Genomic DNA, 14,822 nt, shown 5'->3' on the forward strand with positions numbered 1-14,822 from the left:
TAACTTAAGAGTGCATTTACGTGACAGTAAAGGTCAATTTAAAACAGCAAATAAACTTGAACAATGAAATATCTAACATCTACAATAAATTAAATCTCCAATATCAGGCAATAAATATGGTACAGATACAGTATAATGCATCTATAATAATTAATTGGTTTGAAATAGTTTTTTCTTGTGCAATCTCCTATAAAATAATTCTTAATCTTAGAAGACTCATGGAAATTCATTAGTCGAGTTGGAACCCTGTCATCATTAGGATGGGTTGTTCCTGGAAATTACCGTTTGACCTATAGTGAACGAGAGAGCAGATGAAGAGTTGTCATTAGCTCAAATCAGCAGCATCCAGCATGTTCTTGAGAAGAGGTCATTGAGTTGGGGGTCCTGAGGGGCTCCTAGAGGGACACTCCAGTCAAGATGTAATTCTTTGGGTCAAGAGCAAATCCTGTGCTTTCTCCCCTCCTTCCCCCCTCTACTTCATGTAAAAGCACCTGCATCTGTAAGTGGGCCATCAGACCTTATTATAGGTCACTAGAGTGATCCCACAGGCCTCAAGCTTTACTTTAGAGAGTGTGGAATGTGAGCTATCCCATGATCCCCTGCTGCATGTGTCTTGACAGGAGGAAGAGGAGGAGATCAAAGCTGAGATCAACATGCTGAAGAAATACTCTCACCACAGGAACATCGCCACCTACTATGGTGCCTTCATTAAAAAGAACCCTCCCGGTGTGGACGACCAGCTGTGGGTGAGTACCGTGCCCCGCTGTGCCAGTGGAAATGGAGAGTGAGTGTCCATCTGTGCTTCACACACACTGCCCTGTGTATACGTGGACTTTTTTGGGCCCATGGGGAAGTGTATGATTAATGGACCTTGAATGAACATTGATGAACAGGAATCAAAGCACCGTTGTCTCGCCTACAGACTTGTTGTCATGGAGAGTTAATGGTGCTCTGTGCTGGGAAAAGTTAAGGACTTTGTAAAGGCTGTAAAAGCTTTTTATTATAAGTATTTCAAAAAACAGAATGTCTCTTGATTTTTATGTACTAATCACAGTGTTTCATCACAGTTGTGTGTTGAACGCATCTAATGGTAATGGTGGACCATTGCAGGTTTCTAATTAGTTTTAATTAAATAATTTATGCATACATATAATATGTTATTTATTAAAATGATTTAAATTGCATTTTTACCCCCCCCCCCCCCCCCCAACAACATTTAATGAACGTTTTTAAAACTTCTGAAATCATACAATTAATTTATTTAATTATTTAAATAGACTTTAACACCAGTTTGTGTTAATGAGAATCTTAGTCATAATTAGCCTATTAGCCTATAGCCCAAATTTTTCAAATATTGTTTTCCATTTAAATGGGTCAAGAACCACTGCTATAAATAATTCAATTAAATGTTGTTAATGAGAAAAAAAAAAGAAAAAAGAAAAGCTTATTTTACAATATATTCACTCGATTCATCCAGATGTATCTCAGTAGTAAGGTCAGAGAGGCTGTTCTCTGTGTCTGCTGTCTAGACTCATTCTTTCAGTCTATCTCCCTCTCTACTTTACTTCTCCTGTCCATATTTTTCTCTCCTACCAACTTTTTTTCCCTCTCGGACCACTTCCCTTCTCTTCCTTAGCTGAAAGACAGGACAGGTCTGATTGTGGCAGGGTAATTTGTGTTGTTTATCAGCGGCTGCAGGGACACACAGGGGCACGCAGATGCAACTCTCCACCAATAAAGATAGACATCGCAGGAAATGAAGAGCATTTGTGACGCATCTCGGTGTCGAGTGGCAGCTCTTGAATGGGCAGACCTTTCAGATGAAGGCTGACATTCCCCCTGCTGTAAGACTCGAGGGCCACAAACCCCTTCAATATTCCCTTTGACCTGCCAATCAAAATCAGAAAGACAGAGAGATTGGGAAAGAAGCTCTTGGCATAACCAAGTGACTGAAACCCACATTCAATTTTTGTCCTGCTCGTCAGGTAGTTGGCATGCATGTTTCGAAGGGAGTCCATTCACTCTGGCACTCTGAGCTTCAGCGCCGCTCTTGCATAAATACTTTCTATTTTACGATTGCTCGCACCGACTTGGCCTTAACAGCAGTTAGTGCTGTGAACTCTGAATTAAGCTTGATGCCTATAAATTACTCCTTCAGTTTTGTCCAAGTGCACAAAGATTAGTTTTCTGCACATTGCACATTCTATTCAGACTGATGAAGAGGACATAGAGGCAATGAAAGCATGCCCTTTTGAAAAAGACCAGCTTTCTTACACTAGCATGTATCTATCCACATTGCTCTAGGTGGATTTCTTTTCTAATTATTGCTAGTTGTTAGCGCTACAGTTCAAAAAGCAAGGTTGAATAAAAATTCTTGTTGGTTAACGTAGACGTGAGGGTGACCATTTTATGGTGTGACAAAATTGAGGCGTAGCTCATGAATATTAATTAGGTTATGTACAAATTATTTTTAATATCTCTTGATAACTTCTTCTAACTAATAATTTCCTGATACTTTTTCTACATCTGGTCTCCAAGGATTTTGTAGTTTTGTAGTAATTTTTTATTTGAATAAATCAGAATTGCAGCTGATCATCAGTGGGTTTATATTAAGCATAGGGACCCGTTTGCTTTTTTTCCCCACTGCTGCTTCCTACCCAAAATTGAAAATAATAATTTTATATATGAAAAAAAAATATATATTATAAAAACATTTAATATTATAATTTTTTTTTATTGAACTTAAAGGGATACTTCAGGATTTATCATTAAGCTTTGTATTAGTAGAAAACCTGTAGTATTTTCGAATTACCATGCTTTCCATCCTCATATCCCCCTGAGAGGAGAGATTTATGTATTTTTTGTCTGGAAAAAATCCTCTGACGCAAAAATCGTCATTTTGCGTCATCGGAGGATTTTCTGGCCAGAGGCTAAAGACTACAGCCAGTAGGAGGGGCTGTCCCGCATGTGTTCAACCCGCCCATAGGAGGTGGGATCTCACTCACAGAATGTACACGGTGTCAGATGTCTTTCTTTGGAAGCTAAAATAGCAGGCTCTTGTTCTGTGGAGAAAGCTGAGTAGTAGGGGTTACCATCCTCTTTTTCCCGGACATGTCCGGCCGTCGAGATCGTCCAAAATGTCTGCGTTTCGGCTTTTGCTTTCTGCAGTCGCCATTCATTGTTTACATGCACACCTTTAGTTTCAATCAAACAATTCATTCCGATTGGTGAATCTGAATGTAGTGTTTACATGAACGCTAAACAAGTGATCGGTTGATGTGCGTTTTAACATTGCTAAGAAAATTCCCGCTCCTCCGTGAGAGATACGAGACCGGCGCGTCTTAGTGATGACGTCACCGGCCTCGCGCCATTCTCCCGCGCCCCTCAGCCTCGTCCTGCTCACCACAGTAAACATAATGAATGGCGACTGTAGAACGCAAAAGCCGAATCCCGGACATTTTGGGCGATCTCGAAATCCCGGGCAAACTCGTCACGGAGACTCACTGGTAGCCTAACCTTGTTGTTTTCAACTGCGCTCTCTTACTTGGCTTGGCTTGGGAGTGGCCTCTCTTACTTGGCGTGGCTTGGGAGTGGCCTCTTAGGGCAGCGAAGCAAGTGCATTCTGGGAGTTGTTGTCTTTCATCCACATAATCCAAAAATACATTTTCTGGCTTTTCTCAGTCTAGAAAGCTCCAAATTCAAAAATTTCTTCACATTTCTTCTACATAAATGACCTATTTTAAATACACATTCATCTTTCCAGAGGTGAAGTATCCCTTTAAATTAAAAAAATTTAGCACACACACAATAATGTGTATATCATTTAATATTTAGTATATGTATATTTATAGAAATTATTTAATTCATTTTTGAACAATTTTCATTTCTGTTCATATCTATATGCGCATGCTATGTTGGTTAAGGTAGTTAAGAACATCAGCATCAAACACTGTGCATGCTGGTGATCTGCAGTGCTCATCTTTTCAAAGGAATTAAACAAGATAATTAAGTTTTTATAGTATGGAGGTCCATGTCACTGTGAAAATGCCTACACAAGTCTGAAAATGAGTCTGTGTCTTAAAATAGAGAAGCACCATAACCCAAAACACGGCCTCATCAGCAGTGCTTAATGATCTCATTCTTCCTCATTTATGGCATTCCAGACAGAAAAACAGCAAGTTTCTTATGATTCATATAGTATTAAAGAGGTCAAGCAGCACATGATGTTTCTTTATTTGTGTTGACGTGGTTTTGTATGTCGTAAGTGGATTATGATTTGCTTAGAACTCAAGATTACTGAGCTTAACTTCAACTGTTCATACACAGTGGATTTATCCTTGATTGAACTTCACAATTCTTAATGCATACTGGTCTCAGAAGCAAATGTTTAGTTTCAGAGAACTGAATAATGTAAAGTGTTTCCTTATTTAACTGGAGGCCATTTCCAGAGACAGCCAGCTTGAGTGGCTGTTGTGTGGTTGAGCACACATCTCTAACATGGGAGTATTTGAACCTGAGGGCTATGCTCAAAGGCTCGTGACTAGACAGGACACTCTCTGCTGAAGTGCGATTAGAGGAGCTAGAAGCACAAGTCACCTCCAATTACAACAGACTAAGGCTAAATCGGAGGGTCTGAGGATCAGCTAAGCTTTCTAGCTACATCTTGCAGCAATTTCCATATCCATTACTGATGCATTGTGTTAATTTGGTGTTGAGTAACAAACAAAGCAGCAAACTGGCAATATATAATTATTTGCTTTTGAAATATTGTTGCTGTTGCAGTTACTAACTATTTTGTAGCAAGTAGCCTTGTAGCATCGCTTGATAGTTAACAGTTCTACAGACTGTAGCTTAACTGTATTTTAACGACTATATGATGAGTTGCTTGTATCTTAGCTACAGTTTCATAATAGATTCAATAGTTTAATTTTTTTTTGGTTCTGGAAAGACATATTTTTAATGTTTTAAACAATCAACACCCAGGTACACAACGGTCCAACCTATTTAATGTGCTGTATTTTCATTTGCATCAAACTAAATATAGCTTGTACACTGAGTAAATTCCATTAGTTAGGTGTTTAAATGTGAGTGGGTCACAATGTTTCTCAAAACAAATTTTCACAGATTTCTGTACTTGAATGGTGGATTGTGGTTATTTGACAGTTGCCCTTTTCATGAGAACAAATCCTCTGTTAGAGTTCATTGCCTCCACCAGGGAAAACAAACGGACAAAGATTAATGGGCAGTGATTAACTAACATGCCCCTGTAATATTGGCTTATTTGTATTACAGCATTATCAACTTTTGCATCTGTGGATTTACAAATCATTGTGACTACTGAAAAAATAGATGAACTTTTGCGTCAATTGAATTTCCAAGGACGTTTCAGAAACACAAATTGGATGTGGCAGTCACTTGGGTTAAAGTTTGAAGTATTATATCGTGTTCTTTCTATTCATCTCATCATTATTCTGTGGGTGTAAATTTCTCCTTTCAGTTTTAAAACGGAGACACCAGGGAGCCTCAAGCTATGCTCAACATGTAAACTCAATTTCTTTAATATGTCCCCATTTCAACAAAGTAATTTTCATGTTTCCCAGAATTTTCAAGCAGCAGCATTACAAATCTTGCTTTATAACTCAGGGCAATTCTTACTTCCAAATATAAATAAAATCATTTCAATTTTAGTTCTCCCCTTTTTACTACTAACCACTGCTTTTTGTTTTGTTGTTGTTGTTTTGTGTGGTCAGACAAGACATGCGCTTCTAGATTTAAGTTTGAGTCACATCAGATATTAAAGTGAAAGTCCCGGCTGATCTCCTGTGCTTTCCAGCAAGTTTCGTTCTCGCAGCCAAATTAGGTCCAATTAAACCTGAGTGATGCCGCCTTTTAAACACTCCTAACGGCCTGTACACTCCTAACGGCCTGTGTCTCTCAGACCCAGGATGTGCAGAGGAAGGGATCAGATCTTCAGCGCATGACGATGGTGACAGGCCTTTTCCTCCTGTCTGCTGCATTTATCCCAGCATCCACATGCATATTAATGGACAGCTTCTCTTTCTCTCTTTCTCTCCTTCTCTCTTTCTCTCTTTCTCTCCCTCTCTCAGCCTGCAGTTGAGCAGTGCTCAAAGATTTATGCCCTCAATTTGAATGTCCCTACTTGGGTGTTTGTGTTGAATGCTGCAATATTTATCATGTTATTTTAATGATCTGAGGGACTTTCCTCTCTAAATATATTCTTAATATATTATAAAATTCACCCAGTGGGTTGTGATGAAAATGAAATCCCTATTGTGCGGTTTGTTTGTTTGTTTGGGTTTTGTTTGTGATGGTATGTATGCAGTTTAGGTGGGTTGTTCTAATATATTTTTGATAAGCAAATGGCAGACAAGGGTAAAATGAGATTAAATGGGACAACTACACAGATGATATTCAGGGAGGCTAAGAGACATTGAAAGTGTTTCAAGACCCGTGGACATCTTTTGAACACCATTTTCTTTCATGTTTACATATTTCCTAGTGAAACAAAACATATTGAAGGTGAAGAGAAATTTAAGGGGGAGCGATGTTCTCATTCTAAAGAGCATTTGATTGGACAAAATTCTGTGTCCATTGACCAATATTTTTTTCTCTTTTTCCCAATAGAGACTTTGAATTTTAACTAGCATATAAACTCAGCAACAAAAAAAAGAAACACCCCTTTTTCAGGATATTGTATTTTAAAGATAATTTTGTAAAATTGTAATACACTTTACAGATCTTTATTGTAAAGCGTTTAAACAATGTTTTTCATGCTCGTTCAATGAAACATAAGCCATTTTTGCACATGTACCTGTGGAACAGTCCTTAAAATGCTAACCGTTTACAGATTGAAGAAAATAGTCTGTTCCAATAACTTATGACATTAAAGAGACCTTTCTACTCACTTTTTGCTGAGTATATATGACCTCAAAGCAATCAGAAATTGACTAAATACATCTCTCATTTCAATGTAATGGTCTTTAAGGGACTGTGTGAAAGATAAAAAAAAAAAAAAAAACTGTTTTGATTTGTAGGAAGTGACTTCTTGTCTCTTCTACAGCTGGTGATGGAGTTCTGTGGCGCGGGCTCAGTGACAGACCTGATCAAGAACACCAAGGGCAACTCGCTGAGGGAAGACTGGACCGCCTACATTAGCAGGGAGATCCTCAGGGTAACAGCTCAAGTCACTGTGTTTTATTCACTGTGAAAATCAGCTTCAAACCAGCATTTGGAACATGCTTGCCGTTTTAGGTGGTTTACTAGTCCAAACCAACTTGGCTAAGGAAGTTTACCAGGTCCACTGGCTGACATTCCACCTGGTCAACCACATAGACCAGCTAATGACCATAGATCGCCACTTTTGACTAGAAAAAAACAACAACTAAAAAGTGTTATATGGATAGTTTGAATTTCACCAAACAAAATAGAGGAATAATCCAAACTTATATAATGTAATTATTTTTCTGTGGAACACATGTTTTTTTATAATTAATTTATATACTATATATATATATATATATATATGATAGAACCATACATTTCATCTGCTGTGTTCAAAGTGTATTTCAGCACTTTCAAATTCAGCAATTCTTGTGAAAGGCAGTGTATAAGGTATGCACTCTAAAGACTTCATAGAGCATGAATCATTTTGTGCTCCACAGTAAAAAATAACATGTTGCTGGTTTGAAATTACTTGAGGATCTGAAAATAATAGTAAAGATTTTCTGTCAACTATTCTTTTAAGGCATACTTAATGTCTGGGACACAAGGACACAATATCAAACCAAGTGACATTTATTTTAAATAGACAAACGAACATGTATAAAAAAACACACACACACACACACACACACACACACACACACACACACACACACACACACACACACACACACACACACACACACACACACACACACACACACACACACACACACACACACACACACACACACACACACACACACACACACACACACACACACACACACACACACAATGCTTGTTAGGTTTTAAATGTAAAACTTAATGTGAAACCTACTCATTCACAGCCTAACTTGTGAATGAAGGATTCTTCCATTCTACTATCCTTTTTCTCTCTTAATTCATGTTTGTCTCTCTGCCAGGGTCTCACTCATCTCCACCATCACAAAGTCATCCACAGAGACATCAAAGGCCAGAATGTGCTGCTAACAGAGAACGCTGAGGTCAAACTAGGTAAGAGCGCAGCCCTGAGGCTCAGATAACTTTGCATAGCATTTACAATCCTCGCTGTGACTGTGCAGAGGAGGTTTCAAAGGAATGCGAGAGGAGCACGGCCCAGCAATGCTAATGCGCTGTTGTCCTTTAGCGGCGCCCCCTTTTAAAACTCAGTGAGGAAATTATCATTGACTGTGAAACAAAGTAGGGTGGCTCAGAGGTAAATCAATTTAGCCTGTGTGGGGTAAATAATTGATCATTCTTTAGTTGACAGTCGCTACTCTAGCAGATTTCCTAAATATGCTCAAGGCTGAATGCTAAAAGTTTGGACTTATGAAAGGAGCTTTTCAAAACAAATCTTTTTGTTTTACTGTCTCACTGCCCTGAGTACATTTGCTTTTATCTCATTACATCTTCATTTGCAATGTGAGGAGAGGGCAATTACCTGAAAGCACAGGCATTTACATATATTGGTTCAATTTAGCATACCTAGTTAAACTAGCATCTTATGTAATCCAGTACTTTACTGGAAGTCATGTATCTTGACAGCATGTTTGGCACTAATTAAAGCTGCGGCGCCTGTGGCCTTTTGCTCTATAGCACATTGTGTAAGCATTTTAAGTTTCAAGCGACAAGCAATTGGTCTATTCTGATGCGAAACCGTATTGCCACGCAATCACAGCCAGTCAAACGTGTTTGAAGTTTAATGTACAGTTTTGGACCAGTGGGGATCCACTGTGGGCATGGGCTACTCAGCATAAAGGAGTGATCACATTATAGAAATTTTGGTGAAATTCAATAAAAAAATTTGTGGCCAACAGTGTTGTGATACATGGAGAACTGCTTACACAGAAGTGTCTTTCCGTGTCAACTTAACCAAAAGTCCCCGGCAAATTTTTTTGATTTTTATCACTTTTTTTTCTGCTGAAATAAGAACATAAAATAATGGGAAAAAGCACTTATTGTGTTTTTTTGGGGGTTTTTTGCCCCAAGTTTGTTTGCCTGTAACTCAAGAAGTATTAAAGATATATTAATACCCTTTTAGATTCTGGTTCTTAGCAAACCTTTCTTTTGGTATCTTCATTTTAAATATAATTAAATATAAATATAACCCTATATAATTCCATCCCAGAGATATAGAGATCTTAATGCAGCTCCATGAGTAAATTGGTCAATTGTAAAAAAAAAAAAAAAAGTATCACTTTTCATACAGCTGATACTTGTTTAAAGGGAAATGTCTGAAGAACAAACAATACTGAAACTAGAAATTGTATCTTATATTTTTAAAGTAATTTTTACCCCCCTGTAATTTGGCTACAAATCTTATGTGAAAATTGTCATGTTGATGCCCCTCTACAAAATAGTGGATTACTATTGCATTTAGAATTTTGGCTTTCATCACTATTTATGTTTGTCTTTCTTCAGAAAATAAAACAAAGTAAAAAATTTGAGCTGGGAAGTTTCAGAAATTTGGTTAATTTGACATGGAATGACCAATAAGTCAATTTCTGTTGGTCAACACGCGCAAAATCTGCATGGGGGAACTTTTTTCCCTCTCCTGCTAAACTCCACGATGTGACCGCACGTTGACACTGCAGAAATAGAAACCCGCAGTGACTGACGAGATGTCCTTTCACTTGTCAGAACAAAGATGTTTTTTAACACCTGGTTAGAACACTGATCAGACTGGTTTCCTCTCGCTCTGTTTCATCTGAACCCCAGTGGACTTCGGTGTGAGTGCACAGCTGGACCGCACCGTGAGTCGCAGGAACACTTTCATCGGCACCCCTTATTGGATGGCACCAGAGGTCATTGCGTGTGATGAGAATCCTGAGGCCACGTATGACTATAAGGTGAGCTTTCCTCTCTCAGACATGTATGTATAATCTGTATCATATGATACTACATGGTCTTCTTGAAGTGATAGTCTAGTGTCTCACATCGTGAGAAAACGCACATAAATGCATTTTGGACGTGGCCGTGCCGCTGCTGATGGAGATGCTGCTCTATAACAGCAAAACAACAGAACGCTCTTATTTCGAATTGGTCTGCAGTGATTTAGCCGGTAGGGGAGTATTGATCACGGGTCCTCAATTTACTCAATACACATGTGAGCATATGCAATCAAAATCAAATAAACTCTCCTTGGAAACAATTTAGTCACCATTATCCACGAATCACTCAGGCTAATACAGTGATCCGTGCCACGGCTGGCAGTGTTGATAATGTCACAGTAATAGCATAAGCAAACGTTCCTCCCCTTCCCTGTCCAGAGAAATATTGGCCTGTTTCTTTCCAGCATTATGCTTTAGTCCATTTCATTACATGTTTAAGAATTCATCCCTGGTTTAGTTTAAAGCTCAGACAAATGTAAAGTAAGAAAGTGATTTTATTGCATTATGAAATGTCATCTGTATGCAGTGGTTTTACTCACTGCTGCTTTGCATTTATAATGTCATATCAAATTGCAGACATATCAGAGACTTGATGCTCAGCACCACTAAAAGTCTGAATTGTATTGGGTTTGCCTTCTTTTAGAAATTGTTTGTCCTTTTTCAACATATCCTCTGCGAAAGGAATTAAAATATTTGATGTTTTTTTAATTCTATTTTATTTGAGATTAGCATTTTTTTATAACCCTGTTACTAATATTTGTCTACAATAACATAATAAACATAAAAATGAAATAGACGTTAAATAAAGAAAGGGTCCAAATTATTTTACTACTTGAGTGTCACGATTCTAAGGACAATAACTTTTTTGTAGAGGGAAAAATCATGTACAATGTGGCACATCTAAATGATGTTTTTTATCATTAAAATTATATTATAATTATAATAGATACTATATTTTTTTCCTTTTTCTTTTTTCCATCTAAATCTAAATAAAAATGTTTGATATTTTATGATTTCAGTTTATTGATAGTCAAGAGGTCAAGACCTCTGATATTTTTTATGAGAATTCAGAAATGTGAGGTTCCTGTTCATGGCAGGTGCTTTGGATAATAAATTTACAGCAGTGCGTGTCTGTGTGTCTCTGATAGAAGAGTCTTACAGAACATTTCTCACATATTTGTTTTTAAATTCAAGCGATGTGGACAAATCATTCAACAGGTTGCCATAGAATGCACAGTACTGTTATAGTTCCAGAGAAAATGGCAGGCAGCCAGACTTCCATAGAAGAGAAACTAAAGGTTTTCAGACAGGTTTGCTGTTTGCGCACTTGTGGTAACCTTTGTCTGTAGAGAGAAACAATAAAGAAGGGAATCTGGGATGGATGAGTCACTGTGGTTCTGAAATAATCTCATCCTTTGCTTGGATTAATTAGTCATTAATAGTTGATATATCTACACATGTGAACAGGGTCAGGAATTAACCAGTGCAGTGGGCAAAAATGTCTCAAGTTACATTTAAAAAAAAATATATTTTATAGCATTTTATTAGAAATATCTAGTGAGTTTAGGAGTGCCTCCCCCAACACAATAGCTGTCTGATTTGTTCTATATTCACTCAAAGCGGAGTGTGGAATGTGGAGTTAATAAAGTTGTAGAGCTGCATAATCTAACATAAGGACCAGAACATTATTGCAGTGTATTCTAGCAGATTGTTTTGTGTTATGTCTTGTGCATTTATTTTGTAACAGCTGTAATAATCCAAACTGAGACTTGATGGCCCGACATGCTGTGTGATTTATATGATTAGAAAAAAAGCCCTCATAAAGGTAAACAAAATTTGTGACACTTCCTTTGACTGGTTAAGAGCGAATTGTGTCGAACACCCTTAATGGTGGCAATACAGTATCGCTCAAGCTCTCATGGCTTATTGCTTCAGTTGAGGTTGTGTGCGCCGTTTAGGCTATTATTCGATTTCTAATGTATGAGCTGTTTGAGCAACATTGGTGTGGTTGTGGTGGTTGTCAACACTGATAATTAAACTGATGATATGTTTCCTGTAAATACTATGTTTTTGGTAGTTTAAAATGCTACAATGATTTAATTTCCCCCATATATATGAATTTGAAAATGTAAAAAAAATGTTATATAAAAACCAGCTGAATGATTACAGTCAGGAAGATGACATGGGACAGACCAAATTTGCACAGATGAATTTAAATCTAGCAACTTTTTTACTAGGTTAATTGTATGTTATCTAATATCTCTACGCTTTTTTCTATGAAGTCTTGAGTTTTTTTGTGTCCTGTCTTACGTGAAGTTTCCTCTTGTGTTTCAGAGTGACCTGTGGTCGTTGGGAATCACAGCCATTGAAATGGCCGAAGGAGCCCCACGTAAGTAAAACGATTCGGATTTATATTATCATAGCAGAGCTATATGCCATCCAAAGCTACATTAAGACAGGGCTACTTCATTTTGGAAAGCGCAAGGGCATAAAAGCAGAATCCTCGCTCTTAATTTTTGTAGAAATAACCCTGAAGCAATGCAAACACTGAATTAAATACTTAAAAATACTTTCTTTTCATTTAAAACTTGATGGAAGCAAGCCAACGCATATAAACAAAAAAACAGACTGTGTGTTGAGTCCTGTTGCATTATGGCATTGGCTTAAGCATATGTGAAGGTCACAGACGTCTTCCTTGCATCTGTTAGATATATAAGACTCGCTCTTCGCTCCGTCCTCAGCGGTCAGTGTCTGGACCAGCCATGTGAGCTGCTCTCAGTGGAAGGCTGTCTCACAGATGGCTGAGCAGTGATGGATAGGCAAAGGGCAGGCAGACTGTAGTGATCTTGTCCTGGCTGGAGAGGGGAATAATCCTGTAGGAAGGTGCCCTGGCAGGGTGGTACTGCTTTGGCCAGGGGACAGAAAGCTGCTGGGCAGTGCACTTGAGGACAGATCTGCCTCTTCTTTTTAATGTAGTCCATTGGTGAGATGACTCACCGTTGTGACTGCTGACAACAAATGAAAATGTGTGTGTTTGGGCATGTATTTTTGTTGGCACTGGCATATTGGCCCTCGGTATGTAGCAACAGATCTGTGTCCAAAAGTGACATTGCTGGTCAAACTCGCTAAGCTCGACCGTCCTCTAGTTTGGAATCAGCTTGCCAACCCTGCTGCCAGGCTGAAAGACATTGTACCCTCAAACCGTGACCATTCTGTGCTGGGAAGTTGCTTGCACTTGCCATGTAGTCTGATTCTTGGCATCTGTTTATTCAAGCCACACTATCCTATTCCAGAGTTGATATTAGCTTCGTATTTTGTTGATTTGTTGAAAGCTAGCTGTTGGACTTCACAAGAATGATGAATATTTAGTTTTTAACCTCTTGTTGATGCATGATGTTGTTCATCTCTATCTCTATCTCTATCTCTCTATACACACACAGCATTACATTTATGCATTACATTAAGCATTAGAATTTTACATTTTAACTTCTATTGTCAGTGTTCAAAACAAGTGTCACAACATTTGAGTAGTGTTTATCAGTATCTTTTATAATATATTTAAAACACACACATACTGTATATACATCTGCAAATGTATATTTATATAATAATATTTGTTTTATTTTTTGACCCAAGAGTAAATCAAGCACATGATTTGTCACATGTGAGGGAAAGTTTGGGCCATGTTCAATTGCATTGTGAATTAAGCCTTTATTTAAAAATATATATATTTTCTGTAAGTGCTCTCTTGAACTGAGGATGGATGTTAAATAAGGGATTTTGATCATAATAATATAAGCAATTTGTATATTTTAGCTTGTCATGGTTCTGAACATTGTCCAATCAGAATGAAGTATTTAAGAGAGAGTAATAAATAGAAATATGCATTCTACTTTTCTGTTTTAGCTTTAAAGAGTACATTACAGCATATAAACAAACTCTCATGGATATTTGTCCTGTCAGTTGGATTGAGATGTGCTGGACAGTGTTAGTCAGCACAACACATCCAGTGTTAACGTTCTATTCTCTTTCTCCACAGCCCTTTGTGACATGCACCCAATGAGAGCCCTGTTTCTGATCCCTAGAAACCCAGCTCCCAGGCTCAAGTCCAAGAAGTGGTGAGTGCCCCTTCTCTTTTGTTCACAAAGGTCACAAGAACAGACCCCCAGTCCAGAGCTTCTGCGAGACCAAACAAAATCTCACAAACACTGTCCAATCTACTATTAATCAAAAAGTCCTGAACACTTCTTCACTGTTCACTTCATCTGCCACGTGTGATCTTCATTTGGTATGTCAGCCCGTTCAAGCACAAACACCTTGAGAAAGGTTGCTTGTCACTCCAGACATACAGGTTTTTCAGTCTGCGACTGATATTACTTGATTTCTAAACGTGTGAACAAACTGCCTGGAAATGCACACCCACATCGGTTGTTCTTACCAGATGCTTGATATACAAAACAAGGAGACAAAAATAAAAAGAAGAAAAGCCTGCAGCAGTCCCCTCAAGCTCTTCCTCATATCTGCAGGTCTAAAAAGTTCCAGGCATTCATTGAGAGCTGTCTGGTAAAGAACCACAACCAGAGGCCCAGCACAGAGACCCTCCTCAAACACCCCTTCATTCGAGATCTGCCCAATGAGAGGCAAATCCGCATCCAGCTCAAGGACCACATCGACCGAACCAAGAAGAAGAGAGGCGAGAGAGGTGAG

At 38.2% G+C, this 14,822-nt stretch overlaps 1 protein-coding gene across 7 annotated transcripts in view; it reads left to right on the forward strand.

Annotated features, from left to right (window-relative positions):
- The window catches only part of tnika (TRAF2 and NCK interacting kinase a), a 94,577-nt gene that overhangs the window by 49,361 nt on the left and 30,394 nt on the right, over positions 1–14,822 (forward strand). For all 7 annotated transcript variants that reach the window (XM_082171972.1, XM_082171973.1, XM_082171975.1 and 4 more), the window contains exons 4-10: positions 621–746; positions 7,082–7,192; positions 8,148–8,238; positions 9,943–10,073; positions 12,450–12,504; positions 14,155–14,233; positions 14,642–14,817. In XM_082171972.1, the coding sequence (XP_082028098.1) occupies positions 621–746; positions 7,082–7,192; positions 8,148–8,238; positions 9,943–10,073; positions 12,450–12,504; positions 14,155–14,233; positions 14,642–14,817 (769 nt within the window). The remainder of the gene's footprint in view (positions 1–620; positions 747–7,081; positions 7,193–8,147; positions 8,239–9,942; positions 10,074–12,449; positions 12,505–14,154; positions 14,234–14,641; positions 14,818–14,822) is intronic.

The sequence above is a fragment of the Leuciscus leuciscus genome (genome assembly GCF_965113295.1).
Source record: "Leuciscus leuciscus genome assembly, chromosome: 6".
NCBI classification, from domain to species: domain Eukaryota; kingdom Metazoa; phylum Chordata; class Actinopteri; order Cypriniformes; family Leuciscidae; genus Leuciscus; species Leuciscus leuciscus.